This window comes from Podarcis bocagei (genome assembly GCF_964188305.1).
Source record: "Podarcis bocagei genome assembly, contig: HAP1_SCAFFOLD_57, whole genome shotgun sequence".
NCBI classification, from domain to species: Eukaryota; Metazoa; Chordata; class Lepidosauria; order Squamata; family Lacertidae; genus Podarcis; species Podarcis bocagei.
In genome coordinates, this window is record NW_027670331.1 from 396,529 (window position 1) to 413,504 (window position 16,976).

The window sequence follows — 16,976 nt, forward strand, 5'->3', positions numbered from 1 at the left end:
CAAAGAACAGGTCCTCAAAGAATTTATTGCTTTAATAAATAACATATTTTATTGCATGTTTCTATTAACAAGAGCAGCCAAGGTCAGTAAAGATTAAATACTATTCTAGTTCCATGTATTCTCATCCCTAGCAGCATCACTGATTTACTCCTATATACAGAGTGCACATTGGAAGACAAAGCCAGGTAAGCTAAGTGTTTGTCACAATGGCAAGAAATAATTTAACACATCGATAACTAGAAACAATTACATATCAAAAAATAAAACACTGCTTATAACTTTTAGAAATCAAAACCAGGCAAGGTGTACAAAGAACCAATCAGTACACACTGCAAAGTTGTAGCAGACTTTTGGTTCCACATTGTAAACTAGGAACATAAATAGTTGCATAAGCTTTTTGTGAAATGTACACTATAGTATATTCAAGCTCCCTTGTTTTAGATGTTGTCTGGCTAAATTCGTCATTGTGGCAATAACATTTTGGTTTCAGCAATTCAGTGTTCCTCATCAGCTTTATAATCAACCATCTTGCTCAGGCAGAAAGGTGGGGTGTTTAGGAGAACAGATATGACTAAAAGTAATCTTTTTTGATACTTCAATCATTTTACTAGCAGAAGCATTATAATATTCCCCTTCCCATGCCCTCAGAGGAAGACTAAATGGGTGGAGATTACATTCAGATATCTCTTATTATACAATCCTCAATCCCAATGCTCAGCATGGAAGCAGTTTGCATTCCATTTAATTGAGCAATAAGACACTAGATGCTTTGTCTACCTCAATAAACATGTAATACATTGTTTCTGATAACACAGTACAGAAAATTCTCAAGAAAAAAACTTCTTATGACTCAGACAAGAGTTGAAATCATTATAATTTTTTTAAGAGTCTCTTTAAACAAACAGAGGTTAGAAGTAACGAGAGTGAAAAATAACCCATCATAGTGCAAGCTTTTGGGGTGACATATATAAAAGAGTGGGATGCGGGTGGCACTGTGGTCTAAACCACTGAGCCTCTTGGGCCTGCTGATCGGAAGGTTGGCGGTTCAAATCCCCGCGACAGGGTGAGCTCCTGTTGCTCTGTCCCAGCTTCTGCCAATCTAGCAATTCGAAAGCATGTCAAAGTGCAGGTACCACTCTGGAGGGAAGGTAAACGGCGTTTCTGTGCACTGCTCTGGTTTCGCCACATGACCCGGTTTTCCACATGACCCGGAAAAACTGTCTGCGGACAAACGCCGGCTCCCTTGGCCAGTAAAACGAGATGAGCACCGCAACACCAGAGTCATTCGTGACTGGACTTAATTGTCAGAGGTCCTTTACCTTTTTATATAAAAGAGCAGCTATGACACTGTTGGTTTTCACTACGTATACTTGTGAGAATTTCTATAATAACTTGTTTTTGCCCTCTCCCCAAATTCTTTTAATGAAAATTTTTGTTGCTATAAGAGGTCTTTTAAAATGAAGTGCATTATTATGTTCTGAACATATTCAGTTGGTCCAAAACCAACAAATACACTTCCATTATTAGCATGTTGATCTGGTTTTGGTTACAAGAAATTCAACTAATACCATGATTACCTGATAAATGAAAGCATACAAACAGAATACCTTAAGGACTCCTGAAGTAGTTAAAAAACTAAACAGACACAATTATACAACTATGTCACAAGGTAAAGAATATCTTAGTATAGTTTAATTATATTATGTTCCATTACATATTTTAAAACCATTATAAATATTCTGATAAGAAGCCTAAACTTTAAAGTTAGTTTTGGCTTAAATTTTTCAGTTCCTATCCTGGACTTTGCCTGCTAACTAAACAGAGGAGCCAGTGGCTAAGATGCAACCAGGCAGCAGCAGGACTCTTGATATGATCATTAAGGCTGATGACAACACTCAGCTCTGAGATAAAAGATATTGCCAGCCATTATACACCAGCATTACAAATCCAGTTTCATTTTTAACTGAGGTAGTGCTGTAGAGGTTTGAAAGGGTGCCAGTAAAAAACCAGATTTTACTGCTGTAGCAGTTGCAAACACAACCTCCTAACATGCTGAAAAATAAATACAGTCAACTGTGCTGGGGGGAAAAATGGCACTCACTCAGTCAGCCTACTGAAGAGGTCCAAAGTTCTAAAGCATAGTTTATGCAAACAGTGTTGCAAACTCAGTGAATGAGATGGGATAATTCCCCTCCATGAGAACCATGGAACTGAAAAAAGCGTACTGTATTAGGATTTTAAAATGTTTTAAATTTCATCAAGCAGTTTTCGTGGTGGTAATACTGGTTTCTTCATTCTGAAAAGAAAGAGAAAGTAAAGGCATCACTGAACTCTAGCCAAATAAATATGCAGGTTCACTACAAAGCTCCTTCACTACTCAGTTACAAGTTCAGAATGACCCAGTTCTCTGAGGGCACAGACTACCAACATGTAGAAGATGTCCTTGGTGCATTACTTTTGCCTGTTACTCTCTTGGTGTGTAAAGGTAAAGGGACCCCTGACCATTAGGTCCAGTCGCAGACGACTCTGGGGTTGTGGCACTCATCTCACTTTACTGGCGTACAGCTTCTGGGTCATGTGGCCAGCATGCCTAAGCCGCCAAAATTCTGTACAATGTTCCTCAAGCATGAGGACCACATTGCTTCATGGGCTCATCAACTACAGCTCCTAGAACTAGGTAATTAAGTTATTAAAATCTTAATTAAGTTATTAAAATCTTAAAGCACATAAACCCATTTTTAACTTGCCAAATGTGTGGCTTTTTACTATGCTGGAAGAAGAGGGAAGCTTTGGAACTGACAAGAGCATATTTTAAAGAGTCTATGTTTCCATGCCACTTTGGCATATTTTGTGATTTTAACTGCTGGAGTTCTCTCACCAGAGTACTTGCCACAAACTTGGATCTTGCAGCAGCATGTAATACTCTGTAATCCCACATCCTTCTGTTACAGGGGCCACTTCACCTCATTGCTTTAACCCCTTTTAAGTCACCTCATTGGTTTGACCTTTTATCAAAACTAGGCTTTTAGTGGTCAACTCTTCTTAAGTTAGACCTGCAACAAAATACTGCAGCCTAGAACAAAATACTGCAGCCTTTTCCTCTTGGGAAAGCAGGATTTCAGGAGAAACCCCCCCCCCCCCACACACACACAAAAGGACTTTCCTACAAACATAGCAGGCTGTAACTATACAGCATGTGAGGGATGTCTGAGAAGCTACTTTGTAGTTCTTTCCTCCTAGGACAGCCCAGTACAGGGGAGCTATTACGGACACTCATATTCCTATTTGGTTAGAAGTCCCCCTACTCCCAGGTCAGTGGGCACAGAAATCCTGCCTAAAGGTGTTACTGTAGCAAGAAAGATTGAACTGGAAGAGCTCTCATTACAGATAAAAAAAAACCTCTGTGAGACACCAAAGTTTGATCATGTTCAGAAGCTCTGGGCATAATGGTGTTTCAATCCATTATCCACACAAAAAAAGAAAAAAAGGTTAAAGTAAGGAAGCTTACCTTTCACTGAAGAGACTTCTTTCAAATTGTGGGTCAAGAAGTCTATACTGGTGTAAGTACCATTGATACTTTCATTACAGGGGTGTCTGCCTTTGTGCTTGCCTTGGCCACCACTTGCCAAATAGTCTCCTTCCAAGACATCAACAGCAATGTGGTTGAGGCCATTCTGGAAGCCAGCTGAGGTCTCCCGGCACATGGGGCTGCTGGTCTGCTCTTCTAACAAGCCATTTTTCCTGAGGGACACATTTTCCACAGAGGCAGAATTGTGTCGCTTGGGACTGTGTGCAAAGGAAGGAGAAACAGGCGTCACTGTAGTAGTAGAGGGAAAAGTCTCTGAGCTGTGCCTCCGTCGTCCCTGAGGATCAGCACGGATTACTTTGGCTCCATGATTAGGATCAGGAGGAGGACTGGCAAAGATGAAGGCCTGCACCCCCGAAAGTGTAAGTTGCTTCAATTCAGTAACAGGGCTGCTTACATTAACATTTTCTGGCTTCTGTAAAATGGGCTGGGTTGGGGTAGCTGTTGTAAAAGTTGTCTCCATTTCAACCTTTAGGTAATGTTTGTTAGGTTGCCCAGGGCTGGGGCAAGATCCTGGGATCAACACATCTTCCAAGGATTCCGCAGCTGCTGATTGTGACCCATCAAAGTTGAGGTTCATATAGCTGGGGATGAGGGAATCATTGTGCTCATTCAACCCAGAGCCAAGTGAGGAAGCTGAGCTGCCACAGGCTAGTGGATATCCAATGTGGACATACTCTCCACAGGGACTTTGTGATTCATTTGTAGGGGGTTGCTCATTCATGTAGGGAGTAAGAGAGCTCTCAGTTTGGCTGTAGTAAATGGTTGAAGGCATCATTGTGTGGTTGCAGATAGCAAGGAAGGACTCCCCTTTGGGTGTGAGAGTTAATCTCTCTACAGGTGAGTTCATAAACACATACTGGTCACTGTTCTTTTTCTCACCCAGAGAGTTTGGCTGGCTTTGGCAGGCATGAGATAGTGGGTTATAGAAGTTGTTGGTCTGGCCCCTCAGCCCCTGGCCTGCAAAGCCATCAGGAGAGGGCACAGGTGAGGCAGATCCATAGACAGGAGGCAACAGCAAAGGGGACATGTCAATGTAGTCACCACTGGTCATTCTCCCATCAAGACTCTCCCCAGATAACTTAGTACCCAACATGCGCATGTAGTCACTGTCATCTAGGGAGTTATCACTGCTGATCTTGTGGGAGTGAGGATGCAAAATCTGCTGTGGGGCTGACACACTGGTGGGGCTCATAGACATATAACCACCAGGACCACCTTGCAATGGCAAAACAGCTGCTCCCCCAGAGCTCATGGGCATGTAGCCCTCCTCCCCACTACCACTGCGACCTAGATGTGAGCTGCTACTGCTGCTGGTGGTTCCGCCAGAGCCAATGTCCACATCACAGTAGTCCTCAGGGTAAGGAGTATAGGTTCCCCTTGAAGGGGCCCCTGGTGTTGGTAAGGTAGCCCGCATGAGTGTGTACTCATCCAGCGAGGCAGAGGAGAGAAGAGTTGGCATGGGGTGCCGATATGCTGGTGTTGTCAGGGAGTAAGTGCGCTTCCTGGGAACCTTGTCTCCTCCAGCGCTCTCCCATATGTAGGGCCAATAACAAAGGTGTCCCCGCTCCATGGCAATGTAGCCATCCAGCTGCAGGTCAGGAGGAGTCTCTGGTGTGTTGCTGTGGTTACTAGCTGTTGAAGGGTCCATGGCTGGACCCAACTCCTCAAAGGCCAGGAAGCTAGCAGGATCGCTAGGGGAGCCGGAGGTGCTGCTGCTGGAAGGGTGCTGGGAGAACATGCCTGGCTCTGTAGCCAGCTTTGTAACCAAGGAGGGGGAGCACAACAAGGCCAGGGAGCGACCGGGCGGCACAGCTGTCTGGCTCCCGAGCCTGCAGCTGGCTGCCCCAGGCGTGTGCGAGTGGCCGAGCGGGGGCTCTCCAGCGTCGGACCCCGAGGGGCTGCCAGCTAGTGAACCAGCTCTGCCCCCATCACCCTCACTCGCAGTCCGGCTCCGGTTCCCACTGCTTCTGCCCGCCACCAGAGTGTCTGTACGCGACCGGCGGAGAAGCCCGGCCTGGCTGGGGGGCAGCGCCGTCAGAGAGGGAGGGTGGTGATGGCGGCGGCCGGGAACCGAAATGGGTCGACTGCACATGGCCGACAATGCTCCGCTGGCACCGGACGATGACGAACTGGATGAAGATGACGACGACTGGCTCTTGCTGCGCGGGCGGAACTCGGTGAGCTCCCGCAGCGCCTTCATGGCCTCCAGGATGGTCTCATGGATGTTCTGCGCCACCACCGAGTCGTCCGCCTGCATCCACAGCTCGCCAGGCCCAGTCGAAGCTGAGCGACCAAGCTCCATGAAGAAGAAGCTATCCGAGTGGCCGCAGCGGCGGATGTTCATGAGCTGCAGCGTCACGCAGGGCCGCTGGCAGTTGAGGCGCACCAGCCCCACCGTGCTCGCCGCTAGGCACAGCCGGTGCACGCCGGCGAGGTTGCGGCTCTGCCCGAGGCCCCGGGGCTTCAGCGTCACCTGCCACACCTCGCGGTAAGGCGAGGTCCCGGGCGGCGGCGGCGGCGGCTCCTCGCGGGAGGCCGACGGCGGCTGGCGCCGAGGGGAGTCGTGCCCGGCGGGCTGGCTCTCGCGGAGCAGCTCCGTCAGCGCCACGTACCAGGCCTCCTGCTCCGGCTCGCTCTCGGCCGCCAGCGCGAAATACTCGTCGCGCGTGTACAGAGCCACCAGGTGCTTGTGCTTGGCGTCGGCCCGCTTGTGGATGTTGAGGCAAGAGTCGAGCGCGATGGAGCGCTTGGGCGCCGCCGACTTGCTCCGCCACTTCTTCTCGCTCTCGTAGTACTCCAGCCGGGCGGGCTGAGGCGGCGCTTCGCCGCTGGCGGCGCGGAGCACGAAGAAGCGCCTGTGGCCGTGCTTGTGCTTGCGCAGGTAGCCGCACTTGCGCACGCCCGGCGGCGGCGGCGGCGGCTGCTCGGGCGGCGGCGGCTGCTGCTGCTGGTTGTTGTTGTTGTTGTTGTTGCGGTTGAGGCCGCCTTGCGGGCGGGCGGGAAGCTCCGCCGCGGGGGGACTCGCCATCCCCTCTCCCGCTCCGGGGCGGCGATTCCGAGCAGCGCTTGTGCGAGGCCCGCAGCTCGCGCGTCCCCCACCCCGGCCGCTTCGGGTCTCCGCTGCGGCCCGCGCTTGCTCGCTCGCTCAGTCCCTTCGGTGCTGCGCGCGCTCCTCGCCGGAGGACCAGAGATGCAGCAGCAGCAGCAGCAGCAGGAGGGAACTTCTCGCGCTCCGCTCTCCTCTGCCAACAGCAAAACAACACGTGACGCGCCCGGGTCACCCAGAAGCTCACGTAGGAGAAGGGGCGTTGCGGAGAGAAGCCGCCCAGGTCCTTTCATCAGCCCGCGTCCCGCATAAAAGACAGCGCGCTCCACCAATGGATTGCAGGGTGAAAGCCCCCCTCCAGGCTGCGAGGCTGCGATTGGGTTTCCAGCTGGCCTCTCTGGCCCGCTCGCCGTTTCGCCCTCCGCCTTCGCACTACCTGCCGCCGGGCGAGGATGTCTCTTGCTCTCCCTCTGAAGCAACAAATCCTCGGCAAGCGAGCGAGCGAGCGAGCGCCCTTCCCCTGCCGGAGTGGGGCTCCTTGCCCGCCCGTCGGGCCCGAGGTCCTCAGACCTTCGTGCCCTGACTTCCCCGGCGCTTCGGTAATTCGGATGGCACGGAGAGTTCCCGCAGTTTATCCAGCGCGTTTGCTGTCGATGTGCTTATTTCTTTAATAGCGAAATATAAACAGTAAAGAGGACAGTAAAGAGGAAAGAAGAAAAATAGATAGAATGTGATAGAATTCTTAACCCTTTGCTTTCTGTTTAAAGTGATCAAAATATTTTTATAGTCATACTGCTATATTTCATTGAAATGCTGCAAATAAATAAATAAATAAATAAATAAGCAAGCAGGCACTCTGTTAAGAAGAAAGGTGACAAATGAACAGTTATCTATTTCATCAAATGAGAGTTTTCAAGGAATAAAGGTACCCTGCAACAGGAATTTTCAAGGAATAAAGTTTTCAAGGAATAAAGGTACCCTGCTTGGCAGGGGGTTGGACTCAATGGCCCTTGTGGTCTCTTCCAACTCTATGATTCTATGATTCTATTCTATGACAACACTCAGTGGCGTTTTGTCTTTTGGTCCATTCCCCATCCTCCAGTAAAGTATACACCAAACTACTCTTAAGACCAAATCTGAGCATGGTGGAGCCTACACAAGAAAAATGACAGGAAGGAACTGCTTGCTGGCTAAATATTTTTTTCTCTTTGCCCAATTAGTTTTCTATTCAAACAGGGGGGGGGGCAGGAGGCAGGGCCGGATTTAGATGAAGAGAGGCCCTAGGCTACTCCACTTGTGAGGCCCCTCCCCATCCCTCACCCTCACAACTAGAAGAAAATGGAAGAGTGTTACAGTATGAACCTGGAACATGGGTTACAAGCTCTTTGAAGATCTTCCCTCCCTACCCAGAATACATATCCAGAACCATCATTGATACATCACTGATACATCATCATTATGTCACAAGGAGGGAGGGGAGTTGTGAGGTTACCCAAGTTCATCAACTTGCCCCAGTTATCAGATCAAGTTCCTACCACCTATCAGATCAAGTTCCTAACACCTAAGGGACACGGTTGGTGCTGTGGATTAAACCACAGAGCTTAGGACTTGCCGATCAGAAGGTTGGCGGTTCGAATCCCCGCGACAGGGTGAGCTCCCATTGCTCAGTCCCTGCTCCTGCCAACCTAGCAGTTTGAAAGCACCTCAAAGTGCAAGTAGATAAATAGGTACCGCTCCAACGGGAAGGGCTGGCCTTAAGGCAATTGGAGCAGCTGGGCCAAATTGGGCCTTGAAGACTGCTCCTATGGAGGCCCCTGCACCAGGGCAATCTAGATGAATTGTATTTATATCTCTAAGATTCCAAGTTGGGCCCCAGAGCTTCAAATTGGGCCCCACTGGTCTCATAGTTGCTGGGCCTGAGTTGCCCTGCCCTTGCATGAAGTCTTGGGTTTGCAATTTTGAAGAGTGGTGACTTCCCACTGGGAAGCGGCCTGTCTGGCGAGGCCCCCTAGATTTAGAGGCCCTAGGCTTCACCCTACTTAGCCTATACACAAATCTGGCCCAGCCAGGAGGGCAGCTACCCCCCTAAATCAAGTAAATCAATAAAAATATTTAACTAACTGAGGTTATGCCCCCCACTAATATAAAGCCTGACCCTTAACAAAAATCCTGGCTATGCCCATGTACTGGTTAGCAATAAAATCATCATCATCATCATCTGGCTAGGTTTCCCTAGCCATTCTGGGTGGCTTACAATGCATATAAAAGCACAGTATTTTTTTGTGTGAAAACATTAATGAGATGAGGAAATATTTGTTTGGTAAAATATATAAAATTCATGGGTTTTTATTTTATTTTAACCTATGTGGAATTATATTCTTACAGAAATTTTGAAATTACTTTCAAAGCAGCACCCCCATCAAAGTTTGAGAGGCATTTTTCAAGCTTTGGGTGTCAGAAAAGCACTCACTGCATATGCTGTTATCAATGAGCCTTCATTTTCAGGTAATGGCCAGGCCATCAATTTATTTTTGCATGTCAGTCAAGAACAGCAGTCTATCAAATTGTATCTGTGTTGAAGTAACTGGGATCTACTGCAGAAAAAAAGATCTTGCTGGGTATTGTCTAAAATAGCTTGATGTCCAAGGCAGGCCTAAATATGAGGAATGTGTATTAGGTGATGCTGGATGCTGGAATTGAATGTATGTTCATCAAATTTGCAGATGACACCAAACCGGGAAGGTATCTAATGCAGAATTTGAATTCAAAATTACCTTCACAGATTGGAGAACTGGGCACAAGGTAACAAAATGAATTTCAATAGGGATAAATGTATGTTTTTGTCCTTAGGCAGGAAGAATCAGCTGCACATGTGAAAAGTACACGTGACATGAGTCAACAATATGATGCAGCAACGAAAAGCTAATACTATTCTAGGCTGCATCAATAGAAGTATAGTGTCCAGATCAGGGGAAGTAATAGTACCGCTCTATTCTGCTTTGGTCAGATCACACCGAGAATACTGTGTCCAGTTTTGGGCATCACAATTTAAGAAGGATGTTGACAAGTTGGAACAAGTGCAGAGTTGGGCAACCAAGATGATCAAGGGCCTTATGAGGAACAGTTGAGGGAATGCTACAACTACTGCACAATTGCGCTCATTTCACAAGCAAGGTGATGCTTAAAATTCTACAAGGCAGGCTTAAGCAGTATGTGGACTGAGAACTCCCAGAAGTGTAAGCTGGATTTCGAAGGGGCAGAGGAACCAGAGACCAAACTGCAAACATGATTATGGAGAAAGCTAGAGAGTTCCAGAAAAACATCTACTTCTGCTTCATTGACTACGCAAAAGTATTTGACTGTGTCAACCACAGCAAGTTGTTAAAGAAATGGGAGTGCCTTATCTGTCTCCTGAGAAATCTCTATGTGGGACAATAATGGAACAACTGAGCAGTTCAAAATTGGGAAAGGAGTACGACAAGGCTGTATATTGTCCCCCCGCTTATTTAACTTATATGCAGAATTCATCGTGCGAAAGGCTGGACTGGATGAATCCCAAGCCGGAATTAAGATTGCCAGAAGAGAATTGGAAATAAGAGTCAAAAAAATTAATCCCAGAACCTTTTCAGATCATAACTCCTTGATCATGGAAGCACAAAAAGATGGTTTTACGGCCAGTAAAGCGAGATGAGCGCCGCAACCCCAGTCGGTCATGATTTTGTTACAATTTTGTAATATGCAGAGAATAACATTTATAGAGAAACCAGAGATTGGAACTGAGGGAAGTCAGGGTGGGGTGGGGAGGGTGGGTTGTTTTATGGAAGGGAGGGGGGTGGGGAAATGGGGGGGAATTAAGGATGATATGTTTTAAAATAATATGTTTTGTATAAATTCAAAATAAAATAAAATAAAAAGATTGCCAGAAGAAATATCAACAACCTCAGATATGCAGATTACACAACTTTCATGGCAGAAAGTGATGAGGAATTAATGAGGGTGAAAGTAGAGAGCGCAAAATATGGTCTGAAGCTCAACATAAAAAAAACTAAGATCATGGCCACTGGTCCCATCCTGGCAAATAGAAGGGGAATAAATGGAGGCAGTGAGAGATTTTACTTTCTTGGGCTCCATGATCACTGCAGATGGTGACAGCAGTCACAAAATTAAAAGACACCTGCTTCTTGGGAGAAAAGCAATGAGAAACATAGACATCATCTTAAAAAGCAGAGACATCACCTTGCCGACCATATAGTTAAAACTATGGTTTAGTGATGTATGGAAGTGAGAGCTGGACCATAAAGAAGGCTGATCACCGAAGAATTGATGCTTTGGAATTATGGTGCTGGAGGAGATTCTTGAGAGTCCCATGGACTGCAAGAAGATCAAACCTTAAGGAAATCAGCCCTGAGTGCTCACTTGGAAGGACAGATCCTGAAACTGAGGCTTCAAGACTTTGGCCACCTCATGAGACGACTCCCTGGAAAAGACCCTGATGTTGGGAAAGATGGAGGGCACAAGGAGAAGGGGATGACAGAGGATAAGAGGACAGTGTTCTTGAAGCTACTAATATGAGTTTGACCAAACTGTGGGAGGCAGTGGAAGACAGGAGTGCCTGGTGTGCTCTGGTCTATGGGGTCACAAAGAGTAGAATACGACCAGTGGCAGAGCTTCATGCTACGGCACGGGGGGGGGGGCGGGGGCGGAGAGAAGGCGGGGGCAGGGCTGGCGCGCGTCCCAGAGGCGGTGCGCACATCCGGGGGGGGGCAGCCACGATGGCACCCCACCGGAATCGCGCTGCCAGGGGCAGTGCTCTCCCACCGCACTCCTCTTCTTCTGCCAGTGGACACGACTAAACAACTAAACAACAACAACAACAAGCTTGGAAGAGAAAAGGTTGAGAGGAGATATGATAGCCAACTTCAAATATCTGAAGGGCTGTCACATGGAAGAGGGAGCAAGCTTGTTTTCTCCTGTTCTGAAGCGTAGGGCTCAAACCAATGGATTTAAGTTATAAGAAATGAGATTCCAACTAAACATCAGAAAGAACCTTTGACAGTAGGAGCTGTCTGATAGTGGAACGGGCTCCCTCAGGAGGTTGCGGACTGTCCTTCCTTGGAGGTTTTTAATCAGAGGTTAGATGGCCCTCTTGTCATGGATGCTTTGCAGGGGGTTGGACTAGATGACCCTTGGGAGCTCTTCCAATTCCGCAATTTTTCAGTTCTATCATTCTGTGACTTATAACGTCCCTAAGAGAAGTGCATGCAAGTGTGCTGGCAATCAGAGACACAAACACTGTCCTGTGTTCAAGGGTGCCAGCTTGAATAAAATATGGAGTGCGGAGCCAACTAGTCTCTTTTGCAACATTGGTCAGTGTATGCTAGTATTTATAAGATTGTGTACTTCATTCAATTTTAGATCTACATAGATTCTCATTTACTCATTTGTAAAAAAAAAAACCACAGGCACACACCATGCAGTTGGTTTTTTCCATTCTCTTTAGTTCAGATTGTACCTTGTGAAGTGATGGAATCAGAATTCTCTGTGCTGAATGTACACAGGGACGCGGACTTATAAAAAATATTGAGGGGCCCCGGGAAAGCTCATGAATAATAAATAAGCTCATGAATATGCAAATAAAGTGGATACGGCCCTAAATAGGGCAAGCCACGCCCCCCCAGCCAGCCGATTGGCTGGCTGGGAGGTGTGGCCAGTCGGGATTCCCCTGTTCTCGCGGGGGCTGAAACCGCCAGGAGGAAGGAAATTCCCCCCGGCAGTGCCTTGGCAGTGGCGGTGGTGCTGCGAAGCAGCGAGGCAGGAGCCCCCGCCCCCGGCGCCTGAGATTATTGGGGGGGCTGAGCCCCCCCAAAAAATTTTTTGAGGGGGCTCGAGCCCCCTCAAGCCCCATGGAGTCGGCGCCTATGAATGTACACTATATGATTCTGCACCTAAACATTCCACCTAAACATTAGGAAGAACTTCCTGACAGTAAGAGCTGTTCGACAGTGGAATTTGCTGCCAAGGAGTGTGGTGGAGTCTCCTTCTTTGGAGGTCTTTAAGCAGAGGCTTGACAACCATATGTCAGGAGTGCTCTGATGGTGTTTTGTGCTTGGCAGGGGGTTGGACTTGATGGCCCTTGTGGTCTCTTCCAACTCTATGATTCTATGCATTATCCCTCAAAACAATATCAACAATATCGACAGTGTCCCATTGGATTTGGATTTGATATCCCGCTTTATCACTACCCTAAGGTGTTTCAAAGCAGCTAGCATTCTCCTTTCCCTTCCTCCCCCACAACGAACACTCTGTGAGGTGAGTGGGGCTGAGAGACTTCAGAGAAGTGTGACTAGCCCAAGGTCACCCAGCAGCTGCAGGTGGAGATGCAAACCCAGTTCCCCAGATTCTGAGTCTATCGCTCTTAACCACTACACCACACTGGCTCTCTCATTCTTTTCCCAATACATCCTCAATATGAACTATATTCCCTACAAGGTTCATCATGGCAGCTACACTGTGGCTGAGGTTATCTGTTTTTGACCCTCTAATCACATACACAATGAAATGGAAGGTTTTTTAAAAAAAAAATAATTGCATGTTTCTGCAGAGAATTCTTCCACAGAGGTCAAGGTACCTCTAGGTTTCAACACAGAGGTTGGCTCAAGGGAAATATATATTGCTTCTGATTTTACAGTACTGTCACATCAGCACCTGAATCAGTTTTTAAATCTATGGGCTTGTCGTCAATGTTTAATTCCAATATCCATATTGGCTCAGTATCATCACAAACAACAAATCCCAGAAAAGGTGGATTAGAACTGCCATTTGTCACTTTTTTGTACTATCTTAGTGTTCAAGTTTTTTTAAAACTTGTGGCATTGGACTCTTCTGGTTGGGCATCTCTCCCCACCCCTGGGCTGTGTATTAGTGAACTTGCTTAATCCAACCTGCTTTGGAAAGCTTATTATTAAGCGCTTTTTGTAGATGGGTATTTTTTCCTGCTAGGATTCTGTGTACTGGAGACCTTTCTGCTTGCTGTTCTGAGGTTTAACAAGAGAGGAACCATGGATCCCAGGACATTCCCGGATCAGAAGCTGGTGTGCCTTCTTTAAATTTGTGGTGTCCCAATAAAAGTGGGACAGTTAAGCAGTTATGATCTTGGACTCCCTTCTCTTTGAGTACTTCTGACCTTGGGGGTCTCACCCAGTAGCTCCTTAAGCTTTTGAATTCAGTCTTAAGGTCCAGAGTGCGTGTCCAACTGCACTCAGCTTTCCTTTGCCTCTGTATCATGAAACCCAGGAGGATGTGATCACTTCCTCCTAAGTTTCCCAGAACTTCTACTTCATTGAATCAATAGGTAAGCAACTTTTCTTTGGTACCTGTTCTTTCCTATACCTAAAATATCTGAAATAAAAAAAGACCTGAGTTTGTATGTATTAAAACCAAGAGACCATTGTTTTTTTTAAAAACAAATAGCTTTATTACAAATTATATTTTTTATGAAGTACACAGTCAAGTAAGTTTCCTATAAGGCCTTTAAAAATTATGTTGGCTTGATTATAATGATGCAATCTATTTTAGACATAAAATATCAGCATATTTTATAGAAACCCAATAAATAAATACATCGGACCATTTTGCATTCCACAGGAAAACAACAAAAATGCAGTATAGAAGATGAGGGCATGTTCAGTTCATTGATCAGCAAGAATTATGTTTCTTCTTGCATGCAGGCTCCTTAATGCCATACACAATTCAGCCAAGAAAAAATGTTTGTATGTCAGTACCCTCTGTTATGTCAATGAGGAATATTGGTGTTCTCTTTCCCCAGAACTCTTCTTTACATTAGTATTAATTTGTACAACAACCTTAAGTATATAATAAAGAGCCTGAGAATTCAAGATAGAATGAAGTAATCCTATATATCTAATGCACAGAAATTGAAAAGGGGCATTTACACACCTGAGGCAGAGCTGTACTCCTCTTAGCACCTTTGGTTTTTTGGGGTGGGGGAAGATTTAGAGTATCAGTGCATCACATTCATTTATAAGATAATGTTTATTCAAAAGTGACATTTGAAGTGTATCACCTTCAGTTAGGCAGGTTCCTGTAAGGCACTTGACAGTTTTCATGCTGGGTGACAATGAGGTACATAGGATATATGCCTAAGCTTTACGCTGTTAACACAATAGCACCATATTGTGATATTAGGCACAACTGGAATCTCATGTTCTTCTCATACATACTTGGCAACGGCTAACATTTGAGTGTAGATCTCCTGCTTTTAGCGTGGAAGGAGTAGGTTTCCTGAAAATTAAAAACAAAAAAGCTAAATGTGATCAGTGAAGAAAATTATCTTGAAGGGATAGTGTGTCCAACTCAGCTCACATACTGAAACTGTCAGATCATAACTTTCTACAATGAACAGAAATTAATGAGCTTAACCTCTGCCTCCTTCTTAAAGCCAGTTCTTAAATTGTTGGAATTCCTACTCCTATAGGATTGATTCCCACACTATTCCTTGATACTGTCCTTGAAAGTAAATCACAATGTTGATCCCTCTGACATAGCTTCCTGTGTTCAAAGTACAATACAGTGGTACCTCGGGTTAAGTACTTAATTCATTCTGGAGGTCCGTACTTAACCTGAAACTGTTTTTAACCTGAAGCACCACTTTAGCTAATGGGGCCTCCTGCTGCTGCTGTGCCGCCGCTGCACAATTTCTGTTCTCATCCTGAAGCAAAGTTCTTAACCTGAGGTAACATTTCTGGGTTAGCGGAGTCTGTAACCTGAAGTGTATGTAACCTGAAGCGTATGTAACCCAAGGTACCACTGTATTTAAGTTACCACATGGAAGCAGAACATGAAAGAACTACAGTGGTACCTCAGGTTACAGGTGCTTCAGGTTACAGACACTTCAGATTATAGACTCTGCTAACCCAGAAACAGTACCTCGGGTTAAGAACTTTGCTTCAGGATGAGAACAGAAATTGCGCGGCAGCAGCGGGAGGCCCCCCAGCACTGGGCACATTTTTTTTAGGGGGTGTGACCATGGGCCCCCACAATAGGCTCCCTCATTTGGCATGTGAGGGAGCTGCAGAGACAGCTTCCCTGCATGACAGCTCAATGCTGCTAGCTCAACTGGGCTGCTAGCTCCTCAACTGGGCTGTGGTGTGCAAGTGAACTCCACATGCTGCTTTGTGAGGCGAGCCACAGCGGCCTCCCTCGGCTTCCATCCTCTTTGGGGGTGTGCCCCAGGCACCTGCCCGGGCAGTGGAGCATATACTCCTCTGCTGCTATCTGAGCACACTTCTGTTCCTGACCCATAACTGGCTGTAATGCACTTCTTCTCTAGGCTGAATCTGTATCAGGGCCAAAGTAATAGTTTGACCAAAATATGCATTAAAGCATGCAGACAACTTGTATCTGAACTGTGAATTGGGATCTCAATTGCAGTGGGAATCTGATTGATAGAATCTGGTCAGGTAGAAGCACAACAGAAACAAACCAAAAAAAGGGACCAAAAAGGCAAAGTAAGTTCACTCTGTCACATCTAGTCACATTAATTTTAACTATTTAAAAAGCTGCTTTCAAAATGCATTTTTTATATCCTTGGGCAGGTATTGTCAATGCAGAAGATGTTCCCAACTTACTTGAACATTTCATTTCTCTCAATAGTGGCAAGCCAGAAGCTGTAAGCATTTGCATAATAATTGCAGGTGCCCTTGCCGTGGCATTCTATGAAGGGAGCACTGCGGAACTCTTCCAGACAGGAACCTGGAGATGCCAGCGCTTGCCCGGAGCCTTCTGCACCAGCACTGGTGTGCTGACAAAAAGACAGGTCATGCATCAGTTGATAAGAATAGATTATTGCTTTTAGTTACATATAATTCAACAGTACATTTAGTATTTAATAACAATTCAGTGGGGTAAATAACTGTTATTTGTATTCTACAGATGGGACTAGAAGTTGAAAAATAGTTAGTAAAGGTAAAGGGACCCCTGACCATTAGGTCCAGTCATGACTGACTCTGGGATTGCGGCACTCATCTCACTTTACTGACCGAGGGAGCTGGCGTACAGCTTCCGGGTCATGTGGCCAGCATGACTAAGCCGCTTCTGGCGAACCAGAGCAACCACAGAAACACAGTTTACCTTCCCGCAGGAGCGGTACCTACTTGCACTTTGACATGCTTTTGAACTGCTAGGTTGGCAGCAGCAGGGACCGAGCAACTGGAGCTCACCCCGTCACAGGGATTCGAACCGCTGACCTTCTGATCAGCAAGTCCTAGGCGCAGTGGTTTAAAATGGTTTACCAATTTAGATGTTACATTTAAATTATGGACA

The 16,976-nt window shown here is 46.3% G+C and overlaps 2 protein-coding genes across 2 annotated transcripts in view; both read right to left on the minus strand.

Annotated features, from left to right (window-relative positions):
* Positions 1-14: 14 nt before the first annotated feature.
* Positions 15-7,526, minus strand: IRS2 (insulin receptor substrate 2). Its single transcript, XM_081214053.1, has 2 exons — positions 3,509-7,526; positions 15-2,296 (listed from the first exon to the last, which is right to left on the minus strand). The coding sequence occupies exons 1-2, from the start codon at positions 6,615-6,617 to the stop codon at positions 2,292-2,294; spliced, it is 3,114 nt and encodes a 1,037-aa protein (XP_081070179.1). The 5' UTR covers positions 6,618-7,526; the 3' UTR covers positions 15-2,291.
* Positions 7,527-14,725: 7,199 nt separating this feature from the next.
* The window catches only part of LOC308579500 (uncharacterized protein), a gene marked incomplete at its 5' end in the record, with an annotated part of 38,932 nt that continues 36,681 nt past the window's right edge, over positions 14,726-16,976 (minus strand). Inside the window, 2 exon segments of the mRNA XM_081214054.1 lie at positions 14,726-14,936; positions 16,283-16,455. Coding sequence (XP_081070180.1) covers positions 14,855-14,936; positions 16,283-16,455 — 255 coding nt within the window.

Bases quoted from the DNA above. Each gene is read 5' to 3' on its own strand.
- IRS2 (XM_081214053.1), bottom strand. From the start codon at position 6,617: ATGGCGAGTCCCCCCGCGGCGGAGCTTCCCGCCCGCCCGCAAGGCGGC.